Here is a 22,098-nt window from a genome sequence, read left to right as displayed (position 1 = left end):
TGTTGAGCAGGGGGTGATATATGGAAATGTTGAATCACTATGCTGTACACCTGAAACTAATATTACACTGTATGTTAATTAACTGAAATTTAAATAAAAACTTAAAAAAAAAAAAAGAACTCTGGGCAAATTCCAACAGAAATTAAAGCTTCTGAACTTTCCCTGACTAGGAAAACTATTATACTCCCTCTTCTGGACACACTTACACACTATTCTTTGATCTGATGAGTTCTGGGTCTCTTTGGTCACCCCTCAATTCCTAAGCAATAACCCAAAGATGCTGGGCAAGGTTTCTGGTAACCATTGTATGTCGTAATCCTGTTGATGAAATTGAGGACTGGTTGACTCTAGTATTGAATTAAAACTTGTATTTCTCCAGTCTTTTATGCTTGCCTTATATAATTCCATCTCTTGGAAGTTGTTGATTTAGTAGTGTTTCTCAGAATTGAATTAAATTTAAGAATTGGCCTATAAAACCACTGCTTATCAAATTTAATATGTGTAGAAATCATCATTGGATCTTGTTAAAATATAGATTCTGACTCAGTAGAATTGGGATGGGGCCTGAAATTTTGTATTTTCCGGAAGACCTTATGAGAGGACCTGCTCTGTGTAGCAAGGTTATGGCCATTTATGCCACAATCAATAGTATTTGTTAAATATGTAGGGACCTAGGCCCTATCCCAATGTACTGATTCAGAATCTCTGGGGCAGTGACCAGGAATACACATTTTAAATGAACTCCTAGGTAGATTTGAGAACCAGTGGTTTATGGGTTTGAAATGCCCTCCACCTTTTTCTCTACTTATTTTTTGTCTCTCAAAGCCTAGTGCTTGTCGCTCCTGCTGCTTGTTGCTTCCATTGACCACCTCAGACTCTGAATTCTTTAACAGTTGTCTGCAGCAAGCATTTGCTGTTTATCACGGGCTATCTTTTCTCACATATATCCCGTCTCCCCAGACACATTTTATTTTTTGAAATGAACAGTTTTGTTATATACTTTCTTATAGCCTCAGCTCCTAGCATAATACTTGGCATAGAGTAAATACTTAATTAACATTTTTCATGGACAGTAATGGTGATGATAGTGAACGATTAATTTCTTTTCAGGACACGTGGTTGTTTCCCAGGCCTTGTGTGATTAAAAGAATCTGCTAATTCCATAAAGGAAACCACCCAACTGCGTAGCAAAGACTGTAAATGCCAACTGTGGCACGTTATTTTTCAGGAACTGGCACTACGATCCTTCTGTACCTTGGTAGCTTGGATTTTATTATGGTAAATGGCTTGTTAAAGGAAAGTAATACTTTGAATTTATTATGTCTTTTATCTGTGAACCTGAAAGCACTCTAAAGCCATTTATTGTTACTGTATAGCCATGCTGTAAATATTATTACACCCTCCTTACAAAAAAGCTGACTAGGGAAAGACCTGTAAGATACTCCGCCAAATTCATAGAGCCATTTTAAGAAGGCCAAACCAAGAAAATCAGCAGGCCCTGAGTGTCTGGCAGGTTAAGCCCTCCTCGGCATCTCCCAGACCTCAAGTTGTGTGACTTTGCAAGGTGAGCGTTCCAGAGAGAGGCCAAAGTAAGAAGAAATTAAAGATTATTTCAATAATCTCTTCTCTTCCTCCGTTTGCCTATTGCCATTTCTCTTTGTATCCCTCTTTTGACGCTTGTACATTGTTGCTTGTGTTATGGTTAAATGCTGACCCATCTTCCCTCCTTAACTTCCTTATTTTTTCTTTCATCTTGTTCTCTCTCCTCCTCCACTGCAGCAGCAAAAAGAACTGCCAACAGACGAGATCTGAAACGAGGTTGGCACCCTGGTTCCATCACTTAGGAATTCTGCCTCTTTTGAAAAAGTCCCTTCACACTCTGGGGCACTTTCCTCTTTTGTTTGTAAAATAGGGATAGATCACGCCCACCTACCTCACAAGATGGTTGAAGCGATAGAACACGATTCGTAAACTGTAAAGCATTAAATGGATACCAGTGGTCCCCTCACTGCATCAGTCCAGGTTTAAATTAATTTAATTCCAGGGCCACATAGCGCAGCAGGGCAGGGACAGGGCGTGTCCGTAGGGAACAGCCTGGAGGCTGATCTTTTTTCTTTGAAGAAAATGCGGCCGCGGAGCTGCTGGGTGTTGTAGTCTTTGCGGCAGTCTCCACAGATCTCGGAGAAAGAAAAGAACTACAATTCCCGTGAAGCCGTGCGGAAAAGGTCGCTTGTACCCTCCCGCCTAGCGCGTGCCCCGAGCTGAAACGGGAGATAGAAGGGGGTCCTACGTGCGCGCCGGGGGTCCGCGGAGCGATCGCAGAAGCGGGGTGCTGGTGGTGGCCATGGCAGCTGATTGAGAAAAGGAGACGCGTGGGAGTGTGTGGGGACTGTAACAAGGATAGGACGCATGGCAAGTGGCAAATTATAAAAAAATAACCCAACCCCTCACCACCCTAGCGAATTCCAACTCGTACTACTGCGGAGGCGACGGGAGCGCGCTCTCCGCTCGTGCCTCACGCCCCAGCGACTTAAATCGGCAGGGGCGGGAAGGGGCGGGCCCTGTGGGGCGGGGCGTAGGGCGGTGGCGGCGGCGGCGGCGGCCGCGGCCACGACCCAGACATCTGGGACTGTTGTTGTTCTCTCGTGGTGGGACCGCCTCAGTCCGTTCGCACAGAAAGAGACCCGGAGCTGGTTTGGTGGGAGCGGGCGGCCGCATCCCCCCTCTCTCCTGCTTCCCCAAAGCTGCAGCAGGAGCTGGCTCAGACACCCTGCGGTTGGTAGGTCTCCGATGCCCTTCAGTGAGGAGGGGGCGTCAGAACCCTGGTGAGCGCATCTCAGCCCCCCCAAACCAGTGTCTTCGCTGACCCCCCAGGCCCTCACACCCCAGTCTGGCTGCCATGGCTGAAAATGCAGAGGGGGACCTGAACTCCAACCTGCTCCACACCCCCTACCACACCGGGGATCCTCAGCTAGACACGGCCATCGGGCAGTGGCTCCGTTGGGATAAGGTGGGTACCTGGTCAGCCCGGCATCCGCCCTGTCCTCCCGCACGCCCTCCCACAAGCAGTCCGCCTTTTCCCGTCCCCACCCGGTGCTCGGCAGGCTGCAGAAGAGATGGCTCAAGCCACCGGGTGGGGACCAGCGGAGCCGGGCGTTGCCACCCACCTATGCTTGGGCTTCCTCCCCGGGACCGTCTGAGCCGGGCTGCCAGTAGTCTCTTCCTTTTGCAGTGCGCGGGATTTGCAGTCTCCCTTTCTCACCCACCCCCCGCCTTTCAAGTGCGCGTTGTCTCTCGCTCTCTCAAAAAATTATTATTATCATCATCATCGTAAGTTAAACGCTTCATAGAGCTATTTCCTTTCTTCTCCCTTGATTTCCTTCTCTGCATACCTGAAAGTGGTTTTTGGTACCCTTTTTAGATGTCTCTAACCGCTCTCCGCTTTACTTCTGGTCTGGTGTGTTTCCACCTTCCGTCGCTAGGTAGTCGCTGGTCTTTTATCACTCCCTGGTATTCTCTAGTTAATCACCTTTTGCTGTTGAGAAAGGTAAGAGTTCTCTTACCTCTATATTTCCCTTGCCGCGAGTTATTTTCTGGAAGTATCCTGTTCAAAGAATCATGTTTTCATGGTTTCATTTGATGTTCCTGATAGGGAAGTGTTTTTGCTTTACCCACTCCTTTTTTTTTTTTTTTTAAGATTTTATTTATTTATTTATTTATTTGACAGAGAGAGAGAGAGAGCGAGAGCAGGAACACAAGGAGGGGGAGCGGGAGAGGGAGAAGCAGGCTTCCCGCTGAGCTGGGAGCCCGATGCGGGGCTCGATCCCAGAACCCTGAGATCATGACCTGAGCCGAGGGGAGACGCTTAACGACTGAGCCACCCAGGCGCCCCTTGCTTCACCCATTCCTTTTCCTCCTCTACTCCTGCCACCCCCTCCAAGTTGTTGGGGTGATTTCATTATGTGCAGGCATATGGGATGATCTGTGAAAGCCAGAGTTAAAATGCAGCTCTCTCACTTGTGGAAGAGGCCGCTGGTGTCTCCAACAGAGGAACATGATCCAAGCTTTTGCTTTGTCAAGTGCGTTAAATGTATTTGTTCAAGTAGAGAAGGCAACGTATTTAAAATGGAATTAATAATAGTGAATTAAGGAATTAGTATGGCAGTATGTGAAATCATGTACAAAAGAATTTCCTAAAGGATTCGCTTTCTGAAAAAGTCTTATTTTCACTTTGCTTGGTCATTAATGCATTTAGCAAAAAATATTTATTGAGCATTGGGTAATGTTTTCTGAGCCTGTTAGGAATGAATACTAGTGGTGAGGAAATAGAAGGGGTTCTGCCCTCAACAAGCCTTCAGTTAGCAGATAAGACCAACAAATAAGTAATTACAATAAGTTAGTTACTGTTACTTGGTCATATGCATCTTGGATATTCTCTTCTTCCTCTAGAGTCTAAACCAGTGCTGCTTAAACCGTAAAGTGCTTGCAGATCACCTGGGGATCTAAAATGGAGATTCACATTTAGTAGGCCTGGGGTAGGGTATGAGATTCTGCCTCAAGAATGAGCTCCCAGGTGATACCAATGCTGCAGGTCTGTGGACCACACTTGGAGTGGGAAGACTCTAGAGTGTTCTGATTCAAATATCAAATTAAAGAAATAACTCCCTTATTAAAGGATTTGACCATATAGATATATATTTTTTTTTTAAGTTTTTATTTGTCAGAGAGAGAGAGAGAGAGAGAGAGAAAGAGTATGAGCGGGGGGAGGGGCAGGCAGAGGGAGAAGCAGGCTCCCCACTGAGCAAGGAGCCTGATGCGATGCGGGACTCCATCCCAGGACCCTGGGATCATGACCTGAGCCGAAGGCAGATGCTTAACCGACTGAGCCACCCAGGCATCCCTAGATACATTTTTTAAGTCAAGTGTGCAGAATTTGTGATATCCCATTAATTACCATAAGGATGTGTAAAAAGCAAATAACTTTAAAGCCATTTGCCAGAGGTCAGCTTAGCATACAATAAAAACAAATGTTACTACAAGCTGACTATATAAATGTCTTCAGCATGGAAACCTGACCAAGGGCGCCTGGGTGGCTCAGTTGGTTAAGCGACTGCCTTCGGCTCAGGTCATGATCCTGGAGTCCCGGGATCGAGTCCCGCATTGGGCTACCTGCTCAGCAGGGAGTCTGCTTCTCCCTCTTCCGCTCCCCCCTCTTGTGCTCTTTCTCTCTCTCACTCACTCTCTCAAATAAATAAATAAAATCTTTAAAAAAAAAAAAAGAAACCTGACCAAATTACAAATGAATGATAACCTTATCTGTTTAATATGGTTAATCATTTTTGCTTAAAGCCATCTGCTTTCGGGGCGCCTGGGTGGCTCAGACAGTTAAGCATCTGCCTTCGGCTCAGGTCATGATCCCGGGGTCCTGGGATTGAGCCCCACATCGGGCTCCCTGCTGAGCAGGGAGCCTGCTTCTCCCTCTCCCTCTGTCTCTGCCTGCCGCTCCCCGTTTGTACTCTCTCTCTCTAATAAAAAATTAAAAATCTTTAAAAAAAAAGAAAAAAGCTATCTGCTTTCATTGGTATTTTCAGGAAATGAATGTGGTTGGACACTTATGTGTCCCTGAAGAGAAAGGAAGATTCATGAAATTTGAAAATACTTGTAGAATTCCAACACAATTTAATTTACTAGTAACTACTATGTATGTCAAAGCTTTTGATCCCAACAATAGGAATTTGTTTTCATTGCCATGGATGAGATCTTTTGTTCTTTTTAGGTACGAGTTTTGACTATACTTTTCCTAACGAGTCCTTCATTGATTTTTTTTTTAAAGATTGGTTGAATGAATTAGTATTTATTAATTGTCTATGCTGTGCCTAGATATTGGGATGTATGGAAATATAAAAAGACTATAAAATGCATATAAACACAAAAAGATAACACTAGGGCAGTATTGGTGGCAATTAAATGTTTTATAGGCAATCCTTATAGGAATTCAAAAGTAAGGAGTGACCTGTGGACTGGGATGATCAAGGAAGACTTTATAACATGGGATACATATAAAAAGACTGAGGGGAGCCTTCACTGAAAATGGAAGAGAAATTCTTAAATTATATTTAAAGTGCCCTCTCTATATAAAATACTAGCTAAAAACCTGTGGAAAATACAAAAATGAGATAGATAGGAATTATGTCTTCAGAGAACATAGAAGGGAAAATAAACAAAAGCTCACAAAGGGAGCAAGTAATAAGTGCCCTTAATCAAGGAATAAATATTAAATAATTATTTAATAAAAATAATAATTGATCCCTCTCATAATGGGAAATAATACTTTTAATTGGTAAACAAAGGTGTATTTACTGTAGATTGATAGTGTGGGTAACCTAGGCTAACCTAGGATTGATAGGTGGATAACCTATATCCCAGGGCACTGAAATTTAGAATGCAGACCTGAGCCTACAGTCTCAGGTATTAGGTATTATTTTGCTTGAAAATAGATAAAATAATAGATCAAACTTACAGCATTTATTACATTACATGCTGACAACAAATATAGTCTTTTAGAAGAGAAACTGAGTTTAATACCTGATTAATATCTATTTAGTGAAAAAAAGGAACCTATCAAATGTGGCTGATTCTCAGTGACTCTACCTAGATCACCAAAATTGCTAGTTTTAGCCTTGGTAGGGTGGTGGATTTAGAAAAGTCTTCATGAAAAAAAAAAGTATTATTTGTGCTAAACTTTCAGAATTAGTTAAAATTTAGACTTCCCAACATAGAGAGGAGCTATTCTAAGCAGAGATAGAAACTTTGTGTACTTAGAACGTTTGTTTCTGCTATAGCTTTGGGTACAGAGAGAGAAATTATTGGAAAGGTATGTAGAGACGAGGTCATAGACACATTCAGTATGTGGTCATTGAATGACCACATAAACACATTCAGTATGTGTTTAGTGGCCTTGAATAAATAAAGGTATATGTATGTGTTAAAAAGAAAATAATGCAACAAGACAGGGTTTTTATTGGGGCAGTCTGGAGTATCCCACATAGTTTCTATGGGGTGGCATTCTGTTGGTAAATTTACTATAGTTCCCTATCTGACCTTCAGTTTTTATGCCTTCAGACTTTGTTAGTCTGTCTTGTCTCAGGATGAAGTCACCCTACTCAAGAAACTGAAACTGATGTCTGAATTCAGAATGCAATTTTATTAATTTATGGTACAGATGTAATATAAGTGGATTTGTCTCTAGTCAGGGTATTTTCTAGATGCACCATCAAGGAAGTCAAAGAATCAGAAGATTTTTAGTGATCATGAAATCAGATCACAGGGATTCAGATACGTGCTTAAATGTTTAACATCATTGGCCTGTAATAAGTAAATGCATCCATTTCTATGATGGGACTATCCTACCACTGGTACCCAACAAGTCCGAGGTTCAAGGTGTTCCTCCTCCAGGTGATGCACAGATGACTCTTCTAAACTGCTCTTTCCCTTCTATGCTCTAGGGCTAACTAAGGCTCCCACTTTCTTCCTACTTCTTTCTTTCAATGTTTTCATACATTCTATCACATTATAGACAAGTCTTGACTGGCCTAGAAGCCAGATTCTCTTTAACATGACAACTATCACCTGTTTCTGATCTACTGTAAATTTTAACTTTTTGAAAGCAGATGTAACCAAGATACTGAGTACTGCTCAAGTTTGGGTGTGTAAATGTGTGGGTGGGGAGTGGGACAGGACACAGGGCAGCGTTGTTCAGCCAGCTGGAGCAGCAACAGCTCTGTATTGACAAAATGTGCAGGCAGAGATTGGCCATGGCATTTTGAGAAATAGTAAGTAGAGCACTCTGGTCTCAAAATGTAGGTCTCTATTGACAAAGGATAGAATGTAAAGCTAAAGATGAGTTAGGTTAGGTTAGGGTTATGAAATGCCTGAAAATAGAAATAAAAGACTTTAAGCCAGTGATTTTCAGATATCTAGCAGTGAAACTTTTTCAAGCGAAATATAGCCCAGGAAACTAGGGGTGAACAAATTCCCTTTTAAATCATCATTGTGTGATGGAAAATATATCCAAGAAGCACCTCTACAAAGGCGGTCTAGTGTAATTTCATTGTATAGAGACCTAAAGAAGTTTTGGTAGAGCCTGGACCAGAGCTTGTATCTGCCACCTAGTTCAATCCAATTTTTACAATACTAGTTTATATTACTTTTTTTGGTTCACATTTTTCTAATTAATTTGGTCTTTAATCAATGAAGAGTACAGAATACATATGGCTTTATTAATTTGGGGAAATATTAGTACTTACTAGTTGAATTTCTTTGTGTAATGTTTCAAACTTTGTAAAATGATCTAAATCTCATTTGATACTCACAGCAACCCTGAATGGTAGGCAAACTAGGTAGTCGTTATCCCCATTTTTACAAGTAAAGAAACTTAGTTTCAGAAAGGTAAATGACTTACTCAAGGATGTATGACTTTTAAGCAGTAGAGTTAGGACTAGACTTGAGGTTACCTGACCTTTACTCTAGTTTTCTTATCATTGCACTATACTCTATAACCTGAATATTTAGTAAATGTTAGTGACATACACCAGGTTCAAGGACTTCATTAAAACCATTTTATTGGCTTTTGTAAAACCTGAGTAGGATGTAATTGCAGAATAAATGTCATGGAATTTTTTTAAAGAGCTGAATTTGCAGATCAACAGTTGCTTTGGTCTCCCTGGCAACAACATTCTCCCTCTGTCTGAGAAATTTAACATATAAATAAGGGTTTGAATTCATTTTACTTCTTAGAAATAAAACTCATTTTTTCTTTTTATTTCCAAACTTCTTACATTTCCCCCTCAGTTTCCACCATTTCATCTTCAATGCATTTTTATTTATTTCAAAGAAATATACGCATAAGCATGTACAAAAGGGAACATAATAGAAAACAATGTTCCTAACCACTTCTCGTTTTTGATTTGCTCCTTAGAAGCCATTTTTAGCTGTTTGTTTTTAGTTATTCTCATAGTTACCATCAAAAGACTAAATAATATGCTAGTACCAGTAGTCCTTGACTTATGTATTATTTGTCGAATACATGCTATAAAAACTCAGAGCTCACACGATTCTCTACCTCTCCTAAATTTCAATGGTTATGTTTTAGTTATTTTTTTAAAAGTTTAAATAATGTACTTAGTGCTAACAAAGTCTACAGAACAATAAGCCCAACTCACAAATCCAGAGCTCCCAATTGCCCGTTTTAAGAGGACACTGGCACTGACATGGACGAATTTCTCTAATGTAAAGAAATCCCAGATGACTATAGTGCCCTAGATCCACATTGGGCTTCAAGAAATGTGTCTATGCCATAAATAATAAAAAGCTGGAAGATGTTAGTGATACGGTGAAGATGGTATGTTTTTCTGGCAACAACATTAAAAAAAGAAAAGCAGTTATCCACGGATGGCAGAGAAGAAGGGAGGGGAAGAGGGAGGGAAGAAGGGAAGGAAGGAAGACCTGAGTAAGCAAGTTATGGTTTGAACATGAAGCAAATGAAAACATGGCATGATTTTGAACAATGAATTGATAGAGCTTAAGAAACAATTCCTTTTCATCTCAATACCTTAAGGAGACATAGGTGGGCACCCACTACAGGGATTCACAGTGAACAATATTTAGATGATCTTAACCTTGTGTTTATGTTATGTTCAATTTTGAGGATCAACCTGAAGACAAAACACAAGATTTAATTATTTTTTTATTGTGGTGAAAAAACACATAACGTAAAATTACCATCTTAACCAATTTTTTAAAGATTTTATTTATTTATTTGACAGAGAGAGGGAACACAAGCAGGGGGAGTGGGAGAGGGAGAAGCAGGCTTCTCGCTGAGCAGGGATGTGGGACTCGATCCCAGGACCCTGGGATCATGACCTGAGCCGAAGGCAGACACTTAATGACTGAGCCACCCAGGCGCCCCACCATCTTAACCATTTTTAAGTGTACAGTTCAGTAGTGTTAATTATATTCACATTGTTGTGAAATGGATCTCTAGAACTTTTTCATCTTGCAAGTCTGAAACCCACCCATTATGTAAGTCCCCTTTTGCCCCTCCCCCCAGTCCCTGGTAACCACCATTCTACTCTGTTTCTATGATTTTGACTACTTTATTTATTTATTTATTTATTTATTTTTAAGATTTTATTTATTTATGTATTTGACAGAGAGAGACACAGCAAGAGAGGGAACCCAAGCAGGGTGGGTGGGAGAGGGAGAAGCAGGCTTCCCGCTGAGCAGGGAGCCCATCGCTGGGCTCGATTGCAAGACCCTGGGATCATGACCCGAGCAGAAGGCAGACGCTTAACGACTGAGCCAGGCGCCCTTGACTACTTTAGATACTTCATATAAAGAGATATGAAAGAGAATCATACAGTGGTTGTCTTTTTGTGACTGGTTTATTTCACTTAGCATAATGTCTTTAAGGTTCATCATGTTGTAGCCTGTGACGGGATTTCCTTCTATAAGGCTGAATAATAGGGTATACCATATTTTTTTATCCATTCATCCATCAATGGACATTTGGGTTGCATCCACCCCTTGGCTGTTGTGAATAGTGCTGCTGTGAACACAGATGTGCAAATATCTCATCAAGACCCTGCTTTCAGTTCTTTTAGCTATATACCCAGAAGTGGGATTGCTGGAACAAAATGTAGATGTTAGTGGCATAAATAGGGTTTTGGCGTACTGTGCTTTGTTTCATGCTACTTTCTGTCTTTCGGAAATAGGTTGAAATTTCATCTACTCCTCAGTACCCATTGACCCCTTCCCCAGTTCTTTTTGCATTATGGGTTTAGTCCTTTTATACCTTTACTGTCATTTTAAAAATTCTCAGGAAGAAGAGGAGATAAGCATTTGAGTCTTTCATCTTCAACTGAAACTATTATTTTTTTCAAATTAAAAATGTACTAAAACTGGAAGCAACCAAGATGTCCTTCAGTAGGTGAATGGGTAAACAAACTTTGGTACATCCATACAGTAGAATATTATTTATTGTTTTTTTAAAAATGAGTTATTAAGCCACAAAAAGAAGTAAGCCATCAAGCCACAAAAACACAGTTAAGAAACTTTACTTACTACTTAATGAAAGAAGCCATTCTGAAAAAGCTACATACTGTATGACTCCAACTATATGTCATTCTGAAAAAGGTAAAACTATAGAGACAATAAAAAAAAATTACCAGGGAAAAGGAGGGAGTAGATGGAGCACAAAGGATTTTTAGAGCAGTAAAGCTATTCTTGTATGATACTGTAATGTGTAATACATTATGTATTTATCAAAACCCATATGTAAACTATGGACTTCAGTTCGTAGTATTGGATCAGTATTGGATCAATTACAAAAAGTGTACCATACTAATACAAGATGTTCACAACAGGGGAAACTGAAGGGAACTCCTTGTACTATCTGCTCAATTTTCTGTAACCTAAAACTGTTGTAAAAAGTAAAGTCTAGGGTGAGGATGCCTGGCTGGCTCAGTCAGTAGCGTGTGACTCTTGATCTCGGGGTCATGAGTTTCAGCCCCACATTGTGGGGTAGAGTTTACTTAATAATAAAAAAAATGTTTAAAAAAAGTAAAGTGTATGAATTTAAAGAATATATATGTACTTCAAAGGGAAAGGATTCATATTTGAAAGCACATCCTTCTTTCCCACCTGAAATTTTCAAAATAGGTAGACTGGCTTCTTCTGCTTTTTATTTGGGGGTTCTCTTTGCCCTATCTTTTCTTTCATAAAGGATTTTTGTTTAGTTCCTTCACGTTTTCTACAGGACCGTGAGAAAGCCTACATGGATATATCTTTGATCAATAATTATTTTCCCTCTTTCTTTCCTCCTATTTAAAAAATCTGAGAGAGCCTAGAGAACCTAATGAAAAGGAATTTGTCTTCATTTGGTTCTTTCAGATTTTACTTGTAAAATATATTGAACTAAGCAAAGAATATAAGTATTATATTTCACCATTTCAGATTTTCATAGTCCCCCCCTGGATTATCTAAATTAGACTTCTTTCATCCTCTTGGAGAGACAGCATGATTTGCTTGTTTAATTGTTTTTACATATTTCATGTGTCTGTTTGTTTTTCATAGATATATTTTCCCCAAAATGAAAGGTTGATTAGTAATTTAGTGCAGATTTTACTAAAATATTTTTTCATTAGTCAATTTCTATTGCCAGCTAGCACTAAGGCTGCTGCCCTCTGGTGTTGGGAGTTAATGGAGAAAATAATATTTTTCTGGTGGAAAAGAATATAGACAGGTAGGTACTATATCTAATCCTGCCTGAGATCCTTTACACCAGATAATTTAGTGAGCGCTGGATCTTACCAAACAAAACTATGACATGGTCGTATTAAATGCCCAAAAGAATATTAAAATTATAATGTAAATGGAAAATCCTATGCTTCTCAGATACATAGGCCTTTTAACTTTCAGCTAACCAGAAGATCTCTTTAATGTAAATAATGGTTTTATTTTGTGGTTTCTGCTTCACATTTTTCTCATGTCATTTTTCCTCTGAAATGTTTCATTATTTATACAGGTAAAATTTAGAAAAAACCTAAATGCCCACCAAAGGGGAAAGGATAAACAAATTGGAACACTGCAACAGTTGAATACACTAGATCAGGGATGAATGGATAAAGAAGTTATGGTATAGATACGCCATGGAATACTATTCAGCCATAAAAAATGAGAGAACACTACCATTTGTGACAACATAGATGGAACTTGAAGGCATTATGCTAAGGGGAAATAAGACAGACAAGAAAGACAAAGACTATATGATCTTACTTACATGTGGAATCTAAAAAAAAAACCCAAAAGACCAAAAAACACACCAAACTCATAGATCAGATTTGTGGTTACCAGATGGGGGTTGTGTATGCAGAATTAGAGGAAGGTGGTCAAAGGGTATAAACTTCTGGTTATAATATAAGTAAGTACTAGGGATGTAATAGACAATATAATTATAGTTTACACTGCTGTATGATATACTGGAAAATTTGTTAAGAAAGTAGATTGTAGGGGCACCTGGGTGGCTCAGTTGGTTGAGCATCCGACTCTTGGTTTCGGCTCAGGTCATGATCTCGAGGTCGTGAGATTGAGCCCTACGTTGGGCTCCATGCTCAGTGGGGAATCTGCTTAGATTCTTTTCCACTCCCTCTCCCTCTGCCCCTCCCCCTACTCTCTCTCTCTAAAATAAATCTTTTAAAAAAGAAATTTCTCACAAAGAGAAAATTTTTTCCTTTTGTTGTATCTATATAAGATGATGGATGTTAACTAAACCTATTGTGCCAATCATTTCACAATACCTTGAATAGCATGAAGGTTGGGGCGACAACACCCCAAGCAGTCAAAAATCTTCATGTAACTTTTGACTTCCAAAAAACTTAATAATAGCCTATTTTTGACCAGAAGCCTTACCGATAACATAAACAGTTGATTAACACATATTTTATATATGTATTATAAAATGTATTCTTACAATAAAGTAAGCTAGACAAAAGAAAATGTTATTAAGAAAATCATAAAGAGAAAATACATTCATAATTCTGTACTGACTTTACTGAAAAAAATCTGCATATAAGTGGACCTGCTCAGTTCAAACCTGTGTTGTTCAAGGGTCGATTGTATATATAAACTAAACCATCATGCTGTATATCTTAATATACAGAACAAAACAAATATAGATCTATATGTATTGAAAGGATCTCCAAGATATATTAAGTGAATAATCAAGTTATAGAACATTGTGTGCAATTTGATACCAGATATATAAAATAAAAAGAGAGAGAGCAAAACTACGTATCTATACATATGTAGATGCCAGTAAAGGTCTGGAAGGATGCGTCACAACATTACTGGCTCCCCCTACAGAATGGGCCTGGGACTGAGGGTAATAGTCAAAGACATGTTTAGCTTTATCTGTATTATTAGTATTTTTTTGAAGTAGGAAAATGTATGGATATAGTTCAAAATTAATAATATTTAAAATACAAATAAAGAGGGCACCTGGGTGGCTCAGTTGGTTAAGTGTCTGACTCTTCATCTCAGCTCAAGTCTTGATCTCTAGAGGGTCTTGAGTTCAAGTCCTGCACTGGGCTCTATGCTGGGTGTGGAGCCTACTGAAAAAAAAAATAAGATACAAATAAAGAACAATTAATGGTCAACTATCTGACGCTGCTTTTTAAGAGCCATAGAAATTCAAAGTCAGGAAGACTACATAAGCAGTAGAATTTTAGCTGGGTCTTGAAGGATAAATAGGATAGAAATAGATGATGAATATGGGGACAGAAAATTTAAGGTGGGAGAAATAGAAGAATAAAGTGGAAAACGAAACTGTTCAGGGAAATGAACTGAATGGGTAGTGTGCAAGAATAATGAAGTTTTTTTTTTTTTAGCTCAAGTGTAGCGCATGTGTTGGACTGCTGTGGCAGTGAAGATTACTTAAAGGAGGGGCGCCTGGGAGGTGTCTGCATTTGGCCCAGGACTAGATCCCAGGGTGGGGCTCCCTGCTCAGCGGGGAGTTTGCTTCTCCCTCTCCCAATGACCCTCCCCCTGCTCCTGCCCTCATTCGCCCTCTCTCTCTCAAATGAATAAATTTTTTTAAAAATTCAAAAGAAAAAGATTACGTAAAGGAAAAAGGAAATCTCTTGTTTATTGAGTGATCATTTGCCAGATGTGTTAATAGATGCTTTCATGTAAAAAAAAAAATCTCTTTTAATCCTTCAAGGATTGTTTGAGGTAGTTATTCCCATTTTTTAACCCTATATACAGACTCGGGGGCTCAGAGAAATGGAGAGTATTTAAATCTGAAAAGATTGGGGCGCCTGGGTGGCTCAGTTGGTTGGGCGGCTGCCTTCGGCTCAGGTCATGATCCTGGAGTCCCTGGATCGAGTCCCGCATCGGGCTTCCTGCTCGGCAGGGAGTCTGCTTCGTCCTCTGACCCTATCCCCTCTCAGGTGTTCTCTCTCTCTCATTCTCTCTCTCTCAAATAAATAAATAAAATCTTTAAAAAAAAAAATATTAAAAAAATAAATAAATAAATAAATCTGAAAAGATTTTGATCTCTGGCCTTTGGGATCCGATTCCCACCCTACCTGACCTTTATATTTGATGTAACCGGAATTGGACTCTATTGTTGGTTCTTGGCTGATTAGTCTGGCAGTATGTAATTAGGATGAGATGGGTTGGAGATGTGATCCTGGAGACTATTCTAGAATTATGGATAACAAAGTTTTACATTAGGATGATTATAGAGCCTTCCAACAGAAAGAAGTAATGAGCCTTTTTAACAAATTGACCTCTCCTTTTTAAAAACAGGGAGAATGATAAATATCTCCTATTTTGTTAGAATATTTTGCTGAATTTGAATCAGATCTCCTTTCTAAAGAAATAAATTACAGGTTCAGTTTAAATTCCCATATCCACTTTACTGATCCCATTCTCCTCCCCTTCCACCTTTCCCCAGAGTAGCCAAGGCATATCTAAGAATACTGGAGTTTTGTCTAAATTTCCTGTTTGCTTGAAAAATAGCTTTGTTTTTCATTTAATCAAAGTAAAGATAACTTTGAAAGCTAAACAGCTCCTTTAAAAAAAAAAAAGAAATCACTTAGTCAAAACTATTTCAAAGCCTGAAAACACTCAAATCCAAATTGAGGTATTTTGTTTTTTATAATATATAAATACTTAATATATAATTTTTTAAAACGTGGATACTGTTAACTTATCCCTAAATAGTACCAGAAGCTATAGTTCCTTAACAAAATGCAAGTCAACAATAAAATAACATCAAATACAGCCTAAGATGTTCATTAAATAGAAATGTCATATTTTACAAAGATAGTAAGTTTCATTTGTGGTTTCTGTAAAATGAGATTCATAGTTACATAGAATTAATGATTTAAATGTCCTCTCTCCCAAACCTCAAGGAACTTTTACATAATTCTCAGGAAAAACTTAACAGTAAGAGAGTTGATATTCTACGACAGTACAACTCACACCCATGAATTTATTTTTGTAATTTGTATGTCTTTAAAAAAAAAAAAAACTGCTTCATAAAGAGAATTCAGGTATCTATCAAATATTGTATTTTTAACATTCAATTATATTTTTCAAATGTTTTATAAAGGGAATTGAAAAAAACCACCTAATATTGTTTGTTATTAATTCCTACTTTATAATGTAAAACACTATGCATCTGTATTTATGCATATTTCCTCTACTTCAACCTCAGCTTTAGGGCTTTTCTATATACTTTTTTTTTTAAGTCAGACTTACTGAGGTATAATTTACATTTACATAATTGACAGTAAATTTCGTTCCTTTAAGTGTTCCATTTAATGAATTTTGAAAAGTATATATAATTGCATAACCAACATCACAATCAAAGAGCATTTGTATCACTGCAAAAAGTTCCCTCCTGCCCCTTTTGTAGTGAATCTCCTTGTTCCCACCCCTGTCAACCACTGATCTAATTTTGTCCTATCGTTTTTGTTAATTGAGATATAATTCACATAACATGAAATAAAATTCACCATTTTAAGATGTATAATTCAGTGGGTTTTGGTATATTCAAAAGGGTGTGCAATTGTCACCACTATCTAATTCCCAAACATTGCAATCATCCCAGAAAGAAACCCCATACCCATTAGTAGTCACTTCCCATTCCTCCTCCCCCACCCCAGCTCCTGACAACCACTCATCAGTCTACACTTGCCTATTCTGGACCTTTCCTATAAATGGAAGCATACTGTTGTTGTATGTGGCCTCCTTTGTGTCTGCCTTCTTTTACTTAGCACATTTTTAAAGTTCATCCATATTGTAGCATGAATCAATACTTATTATAGGTAATTGGCTATTTATATATCATCTTTAGTGAATCTTTTGCCCCTTTTTATTTTATTTTTTTAAAGATTTTATTAGCACGAGCAGGGGTGCGGGAGGGTCAGAGGGAGAGGGAGAAGCAGACTCCCCGCTGAGCAGGGATCCTGCCGGGCTCATTCCAGGAGCTCATTCCAGGGGCTTGATCCCAGGACCCCAAGATCATGACCTGAGCCAAAGTCAAACACTCAACTGTCTGAGCCACCCAGGCACCCTCCTTTGCCCCGTTTTAAATTGGGTTGTCTTTTTATTGTTGAGTTGTAATAGTTCTTTACTGTTCCTATAGTTTGCCTTTACAAAAATCATACAATATGTAGACTTTTTGTGTCTAGCTTCCTTCACTTAACAAAATGCTTGTGAGATTTATCCATTTTGTTGTATATTTCAGCAGTTTATTCCTTTTTATTGCTAAATGTTATTCCATTTTATGGATGTACAATTTGTTTATTCATTCACCAGTTGATGGACAATAGGTTTCAACTGTTAAGAATAAATCTACCATTAAAATTCATTAAAATTCATTTACAGGTCTTTGTGTGAATATGTTTCATTTCTCTTGGGTAGATGCCTCGTGGAATTACTATTAAAAATATACTGAGAAATATAAAAATAATTATTGGGTGTTGAATTTTTCAAATGCTTTCTCTGCATCTGAGATGGTGTTTTTTCTGTTTTTTTTTTTTTAATTAAGACATTTTTTTTTTTAGTCAAGAAAAGTATGTGTCAAAATACCTAGAGAAAAACAGCAAACACTTGAAATGTATTTTGACTGCCTTATATGAGAAATATTGCTTGTTTAAAGCTTAATAGATACTTGAGTATGACTATATTATTGAACAGTAAAATTCGGCTCAATGTGTGTGCTTTGTTAAAAAAGAAAAAAAGACTGGGGACACCTGGGTGGCTCAGTCGGTTAAGCAGCTGCCTTCGGCCCAGGTCATGATCCCAGGTTTCTGGGATCGAGTCCCACATCGGGCTCCTTGCTCAGCAGGGAGCCTGCTTCTCCGTCTCTCTCCCTCTGCTTGTGCTCTCTCTGTCAGATAAATAAAATCTTAAAAAAAAAAAAAAGACTGTCTACGTAATCTTAAGTTTTGAAATAAAATAGTATTTTGGGATGCCTGGGTAGCTCAGTTGGTTGGGCATCTGCCTTCAGCTCAGGTCATGATCCCTTAGGATGGAGTCCCACATTGGGCTCCTTGCTTGGCAGTGAGCCTGCTTCTCCCTCTGCCTGCTACTCCCCCTGCTTGTGCTTGCTTGCTTTCTCTCTCTGACAAATAAATGGATAAAATCTTTAAAAAAAACACAACAATATTTTCATCTTTCACACTAATTTTGGTATATTTAGTATTATACTTAAATGATAATATATTTGGAATTGTATTTTCTGCTTTTTGAGTAGTTAGAATCTTTATTTCCTGGATATGATTCTTATATTCATTAAGTGGTTATTTCTCAAATTTTATTAAGCCATTATTATTAAAGAAATCTCATTTTATATGACAAGAATAGTCATTCAGATTTATCTAAGCCAATTTAATTTATGCTAATTTCTATAAATTTTTTTTAAATAAGAAATTATTTTACCTATATGTGGAATCTAAAAGACAAAACAAATGAACAAACAAAAACCAGAAACAGACTCATAAATACAGAGAACAAACTGGTGGTTGCCAGAGGGGAGTGGGGTGGAGGCATGTGCAAAATAGGCAAAAGGGATTGAGAAATACAAACTTCCAGTTATAAAATAAACAAGTCATGGAGATGAGGAGTACAGCATAGGGAATATAGTCAATAATATTATATTGTATTAACATACGGTGACAGATGGTATAACTACATTTATCATAGTATTGTGTAATCTATTGAATTATCAAATCACTGTTTTATACTTAAAACTAATACAGTGTTGTATGTCAACTATACTTCTGTATGAAAAAGAAATTTTAAAGATTGAGAAATAAAATTTGTAATTACACAAAGACCCTTTAATGGAAAAAAATTATTGGTCAGCAAGAGTATATTTTGGACTCAGTAAGGAAGCATCTGGTTGGGAAAACATGTTCTGCTTCAGGTCTCTAGATTTGGCTCTTCAAGCTGGCTGACCCTCAGAAGTAAATGTTTACCCTTCAGATTTTCAGACTGCCGTTTCCTATTTTAACTTCTGTTTAGAAAAAAACTTAAATATTTTTTTCTCTGTAGTTATATAAAACTGGTATTTATTGTTTAGACACCAGCCTCTGTCAGTAACATTTTAAAATGTTTGCAGCTTGGCAATTTTAGGTATATTTGAGCCACTAAAAAGTCAGTTTTGTATATTGCCTCATCTTTAGATATATAACAATATTAGGATTTGGATTGTGAATATATATTATGTTCTTTTAGATCTGGTCTAATCTTCTGAACAATGAAGGTCACATTTTAAATTGTTTTTATGCTGTTAGGTTTAGTACTAGAATATTAATAGAGTAGATTCAAGTTGTATAAAAATTATACAAATATTAGGTTTATAAAAAGTAGGAAAGAAGATTTATAGGTGAATTCTTCATTGACAAACTTGATTTGTTTTATAAAATGATGATTAATTACTTTTACATACTTTTATATACATTTACATTTATTACACATAAATAATACAGAAACCCCCTAAATATGAACTAAATAGGTTCAGAAAAGCTTGGGTGAGTCCAAAATAATCCTTCGTAAGTGAGTACTAGTACTTTCATTTCATGCAGGCAGAGTTGGAGTGAGTTTGGTCTGGTATATAGCTTTATTCACATTTATGAGAGTTTGTAAGAAGTTTGTTAGAAGTTTTTTTGTTTTTTGGGGGTTTTTTTGGTAAATCAGTTCTTTCATGTTTTCTTTGAATTTGGACCTTATGGACCTACACTATGGAAAAAACAGAACTTGGTGGCGCCTGGGTGGCTCAGTCGTTAAGCGTCTGCCTTCGGCTCAGGTCATGATCCCAGGGTCCTGGGATCGAGCCCCACATTGGGCTTCCTGCTCGGTGGGAAGCCTGCTTCTCCCTCTCCCACTCCCCCCGCTTGTGTTCACTCTCTCACTGTGTCTCTCTCTGTCAAATAAATAAACAAAATCTTAAAAAAAAAAAAAACACACACAAAAAAACAGAACTCTACAGAGTATTAGGTAAGAAGACACTTTATTTTCTTCATTTCAGCCATATAAAGTTGCAGCAATCCATAGGATTAGAACCTAAAGGAAAATTTTGGGTAAACAGGTAAAATTTGAAAATAATGCATGGCTTTAATTCTGTATCTTTAGCTTACTGATTTCCTACTAAACAATCAGCTTTATTCCTGATGAAGTATAGAAAATGCTAGCAGTCACCAAAATCTTTTTGGATTTTCTGCAGGATTAGTTTTTTGGGGTAATAAAATCATTAGGATTCTAAAGTATACTAGTTAAGAACAAATTTAGTTCAGATTGAAAGCATTTACTTTCTAAATAATTAATTTTCATTTTATATAGTAGATCAATAAGTGCATTACCAAAAAGTACGTAAATCATATAACTTCTCCACAGACTTACAGTATAATTTTAGAGGTGCTTTCTTTATAGTTGACACCAGTTGGACCAATTATTTCTTTTTTGGCTGATTAGGCTGCTCCTATCCTCAAGTAATGAGTGCATTGTAAATAAGAGAGCACGTTTATTTTGTTTTTTGTTTTCTTTTGTTTTTTTTGAAGAGAGCACATTTATTAAGTGAACAATAATTTGAGAAAGCTCCAATATATGTTTTATTAATAGCCTTCTGTGAGTGCTGTTCTAAAAAGAACAATTTGTGAAGTAAAAAGTATTCATGTAGACACACAAATAGTAGTTTTTCTCAGCCATCATAGATATTTACCTAATTTTTACCATAAAATAAGTAATACATCCATAAAATATCCAAACAGTACCAAGGCTGTACAATAAAAATAAGTCACTTTTCTACCTCAGACCTCACTCCTGGTTTCCCCATCAGAGATAATCACTATTTTTAGTCTCTCATATTTGCAAGGATAATTTCTGGAATGATATATAAGTATACACATGCCTCTTTTTACACGAATTAAAACACATTATATATGCTTCTGCTTTTCATTTAATACATCTGAGTTCTATGTGGAAATAGTATTTAAAAAATAATTTGTAGTTCTTTAGAATCTTCATATATGATAGCTTATAAAAATCATAATCATTTGAAGGTTTTAACAACAAAATACAAATTCAATTTCATCTAAATGGAAAATATATGGTAATCATGGCTACATAGATAGCCCTTTAGGTGTATTTTAAAACATTTGTGACATCAATATCTAATTTAATGTCTATAAAAAATAGTGGAGAAATCTAAGTTTAAAGTGATTTCATATGCCTGTCACTATAATCACTTAGCACTGTTTACCATAAAAATATACTTACGTCTAATGCATCATGATTTTTAATCCATTTTTGTTTTTCTCTAATTTATAGGCTTTTTCAGAACCAGGAATTAGGTTAGGACTAGCTGTGATGTTTATAACAGAGAATGGAATTTTTAGGCCCTACTCTACTAGCGCTACAGTTAAACATTAGGAAGTACTCAGTAACCTAATAGTATTCATGTCTGGTAGATCATTTTTATTTAGCTGTAATCAAAAGGAATAATGTTTTACTTTACAGTTGGAGTTTATTATTAGAAGCATTATTAGCCTGCCCTACATAATTATTTTGTTTGTAGTGAGATGGTATAGGATTTAGAGCCAGACCAACCTGCATTCAAATCCTGTCTAGACCTCTAATATTAGCTCTGTGTTACTAGGCTCCCTTCTAAATCTTAGGTTCTTTATCAATACAATGGTGATAATACTACTACCAGTAAAATGCTGCAATCAACATTCTTGTATGAATAAATCTTTTTTTGTTTGGGTGAAGATATTGCTGTGGACAGAGAAATTTATGGGCCAAAAGACATATGCAGTTTAAATTTTGATAGTGGCTGAAACTCTAAAAAGACTATCCCAATTTCTTTTTTTTTAAATAAAATTTATTTATTTAATTTTAGTAATCTCTACATCCAGTGTGGGTCTCAAACTCATGACCCCGAGATCAAGAGTCGCATGCTCTTCTGACTAAGCCAGCCAGGTGCCCCAGGACTATCCCAATTTCAGTGTCACTAACTATATGACACTG

At 37.4% G+C, this 22,098-nt stretch overlaps 1 protein-coding gene across 3 annotated transcripts in view; it reads left to right on the top strand.

Annotated features, from left to right (window-relative positions):
- Positions 1 to 2,297: 2,297 nt before the first annotated feature.
- PGM2L1 (phosphoglucomutase 2 like 1) overlaps positions 2,298 to 22,098 on the top strand; it is a 53,239-nt gene continuing 33,438 nt past the window's right edge. Inside the window, exons 1-2 of one of the 3 annotated variants that reach the window (XM_032426945.1) lie at positions 2,308 to 2,412; positions 2,875 to 3,010. In XM_032426945.1, the coding sequence (XP_032282836.1) occupies positions 2,900 to 3,010 (111 nt within the window). In that variant the 5' untranslated portion in view covers positions 2,308 to 2,412; positions 2,875 to 2,899. Of the gene's footprint in view, positions 2,413 to 2,560; positions 3,011 to 22,098 lie in introns of those variants that run through there. The other 2 variants (XM_032426946.1, XM_032426944.1) reach the window with 2 other exon arrangements.

The sequence above is a fragment of the Phoca vitulina genome, unplaced genomic scaffold (genome assembly GCF_004348235.1).
Source record: "Phoca vitulina isolate PV1807 unplaced genomic scaffold, GSC_HSeal_1.0 scaffold36, whole genome shotgun sequence".
Taxonomy (NCBI): Eukaryota; Metazoa; Chordata; class Mammalia; order Carnivora; family Phocidae; genus Phoca; species Phoca vitulina.
Note: the sequence above shows the minus strand (reverse complement) of the source record. Positions and strands in the feature narration are given on the sequence as shown.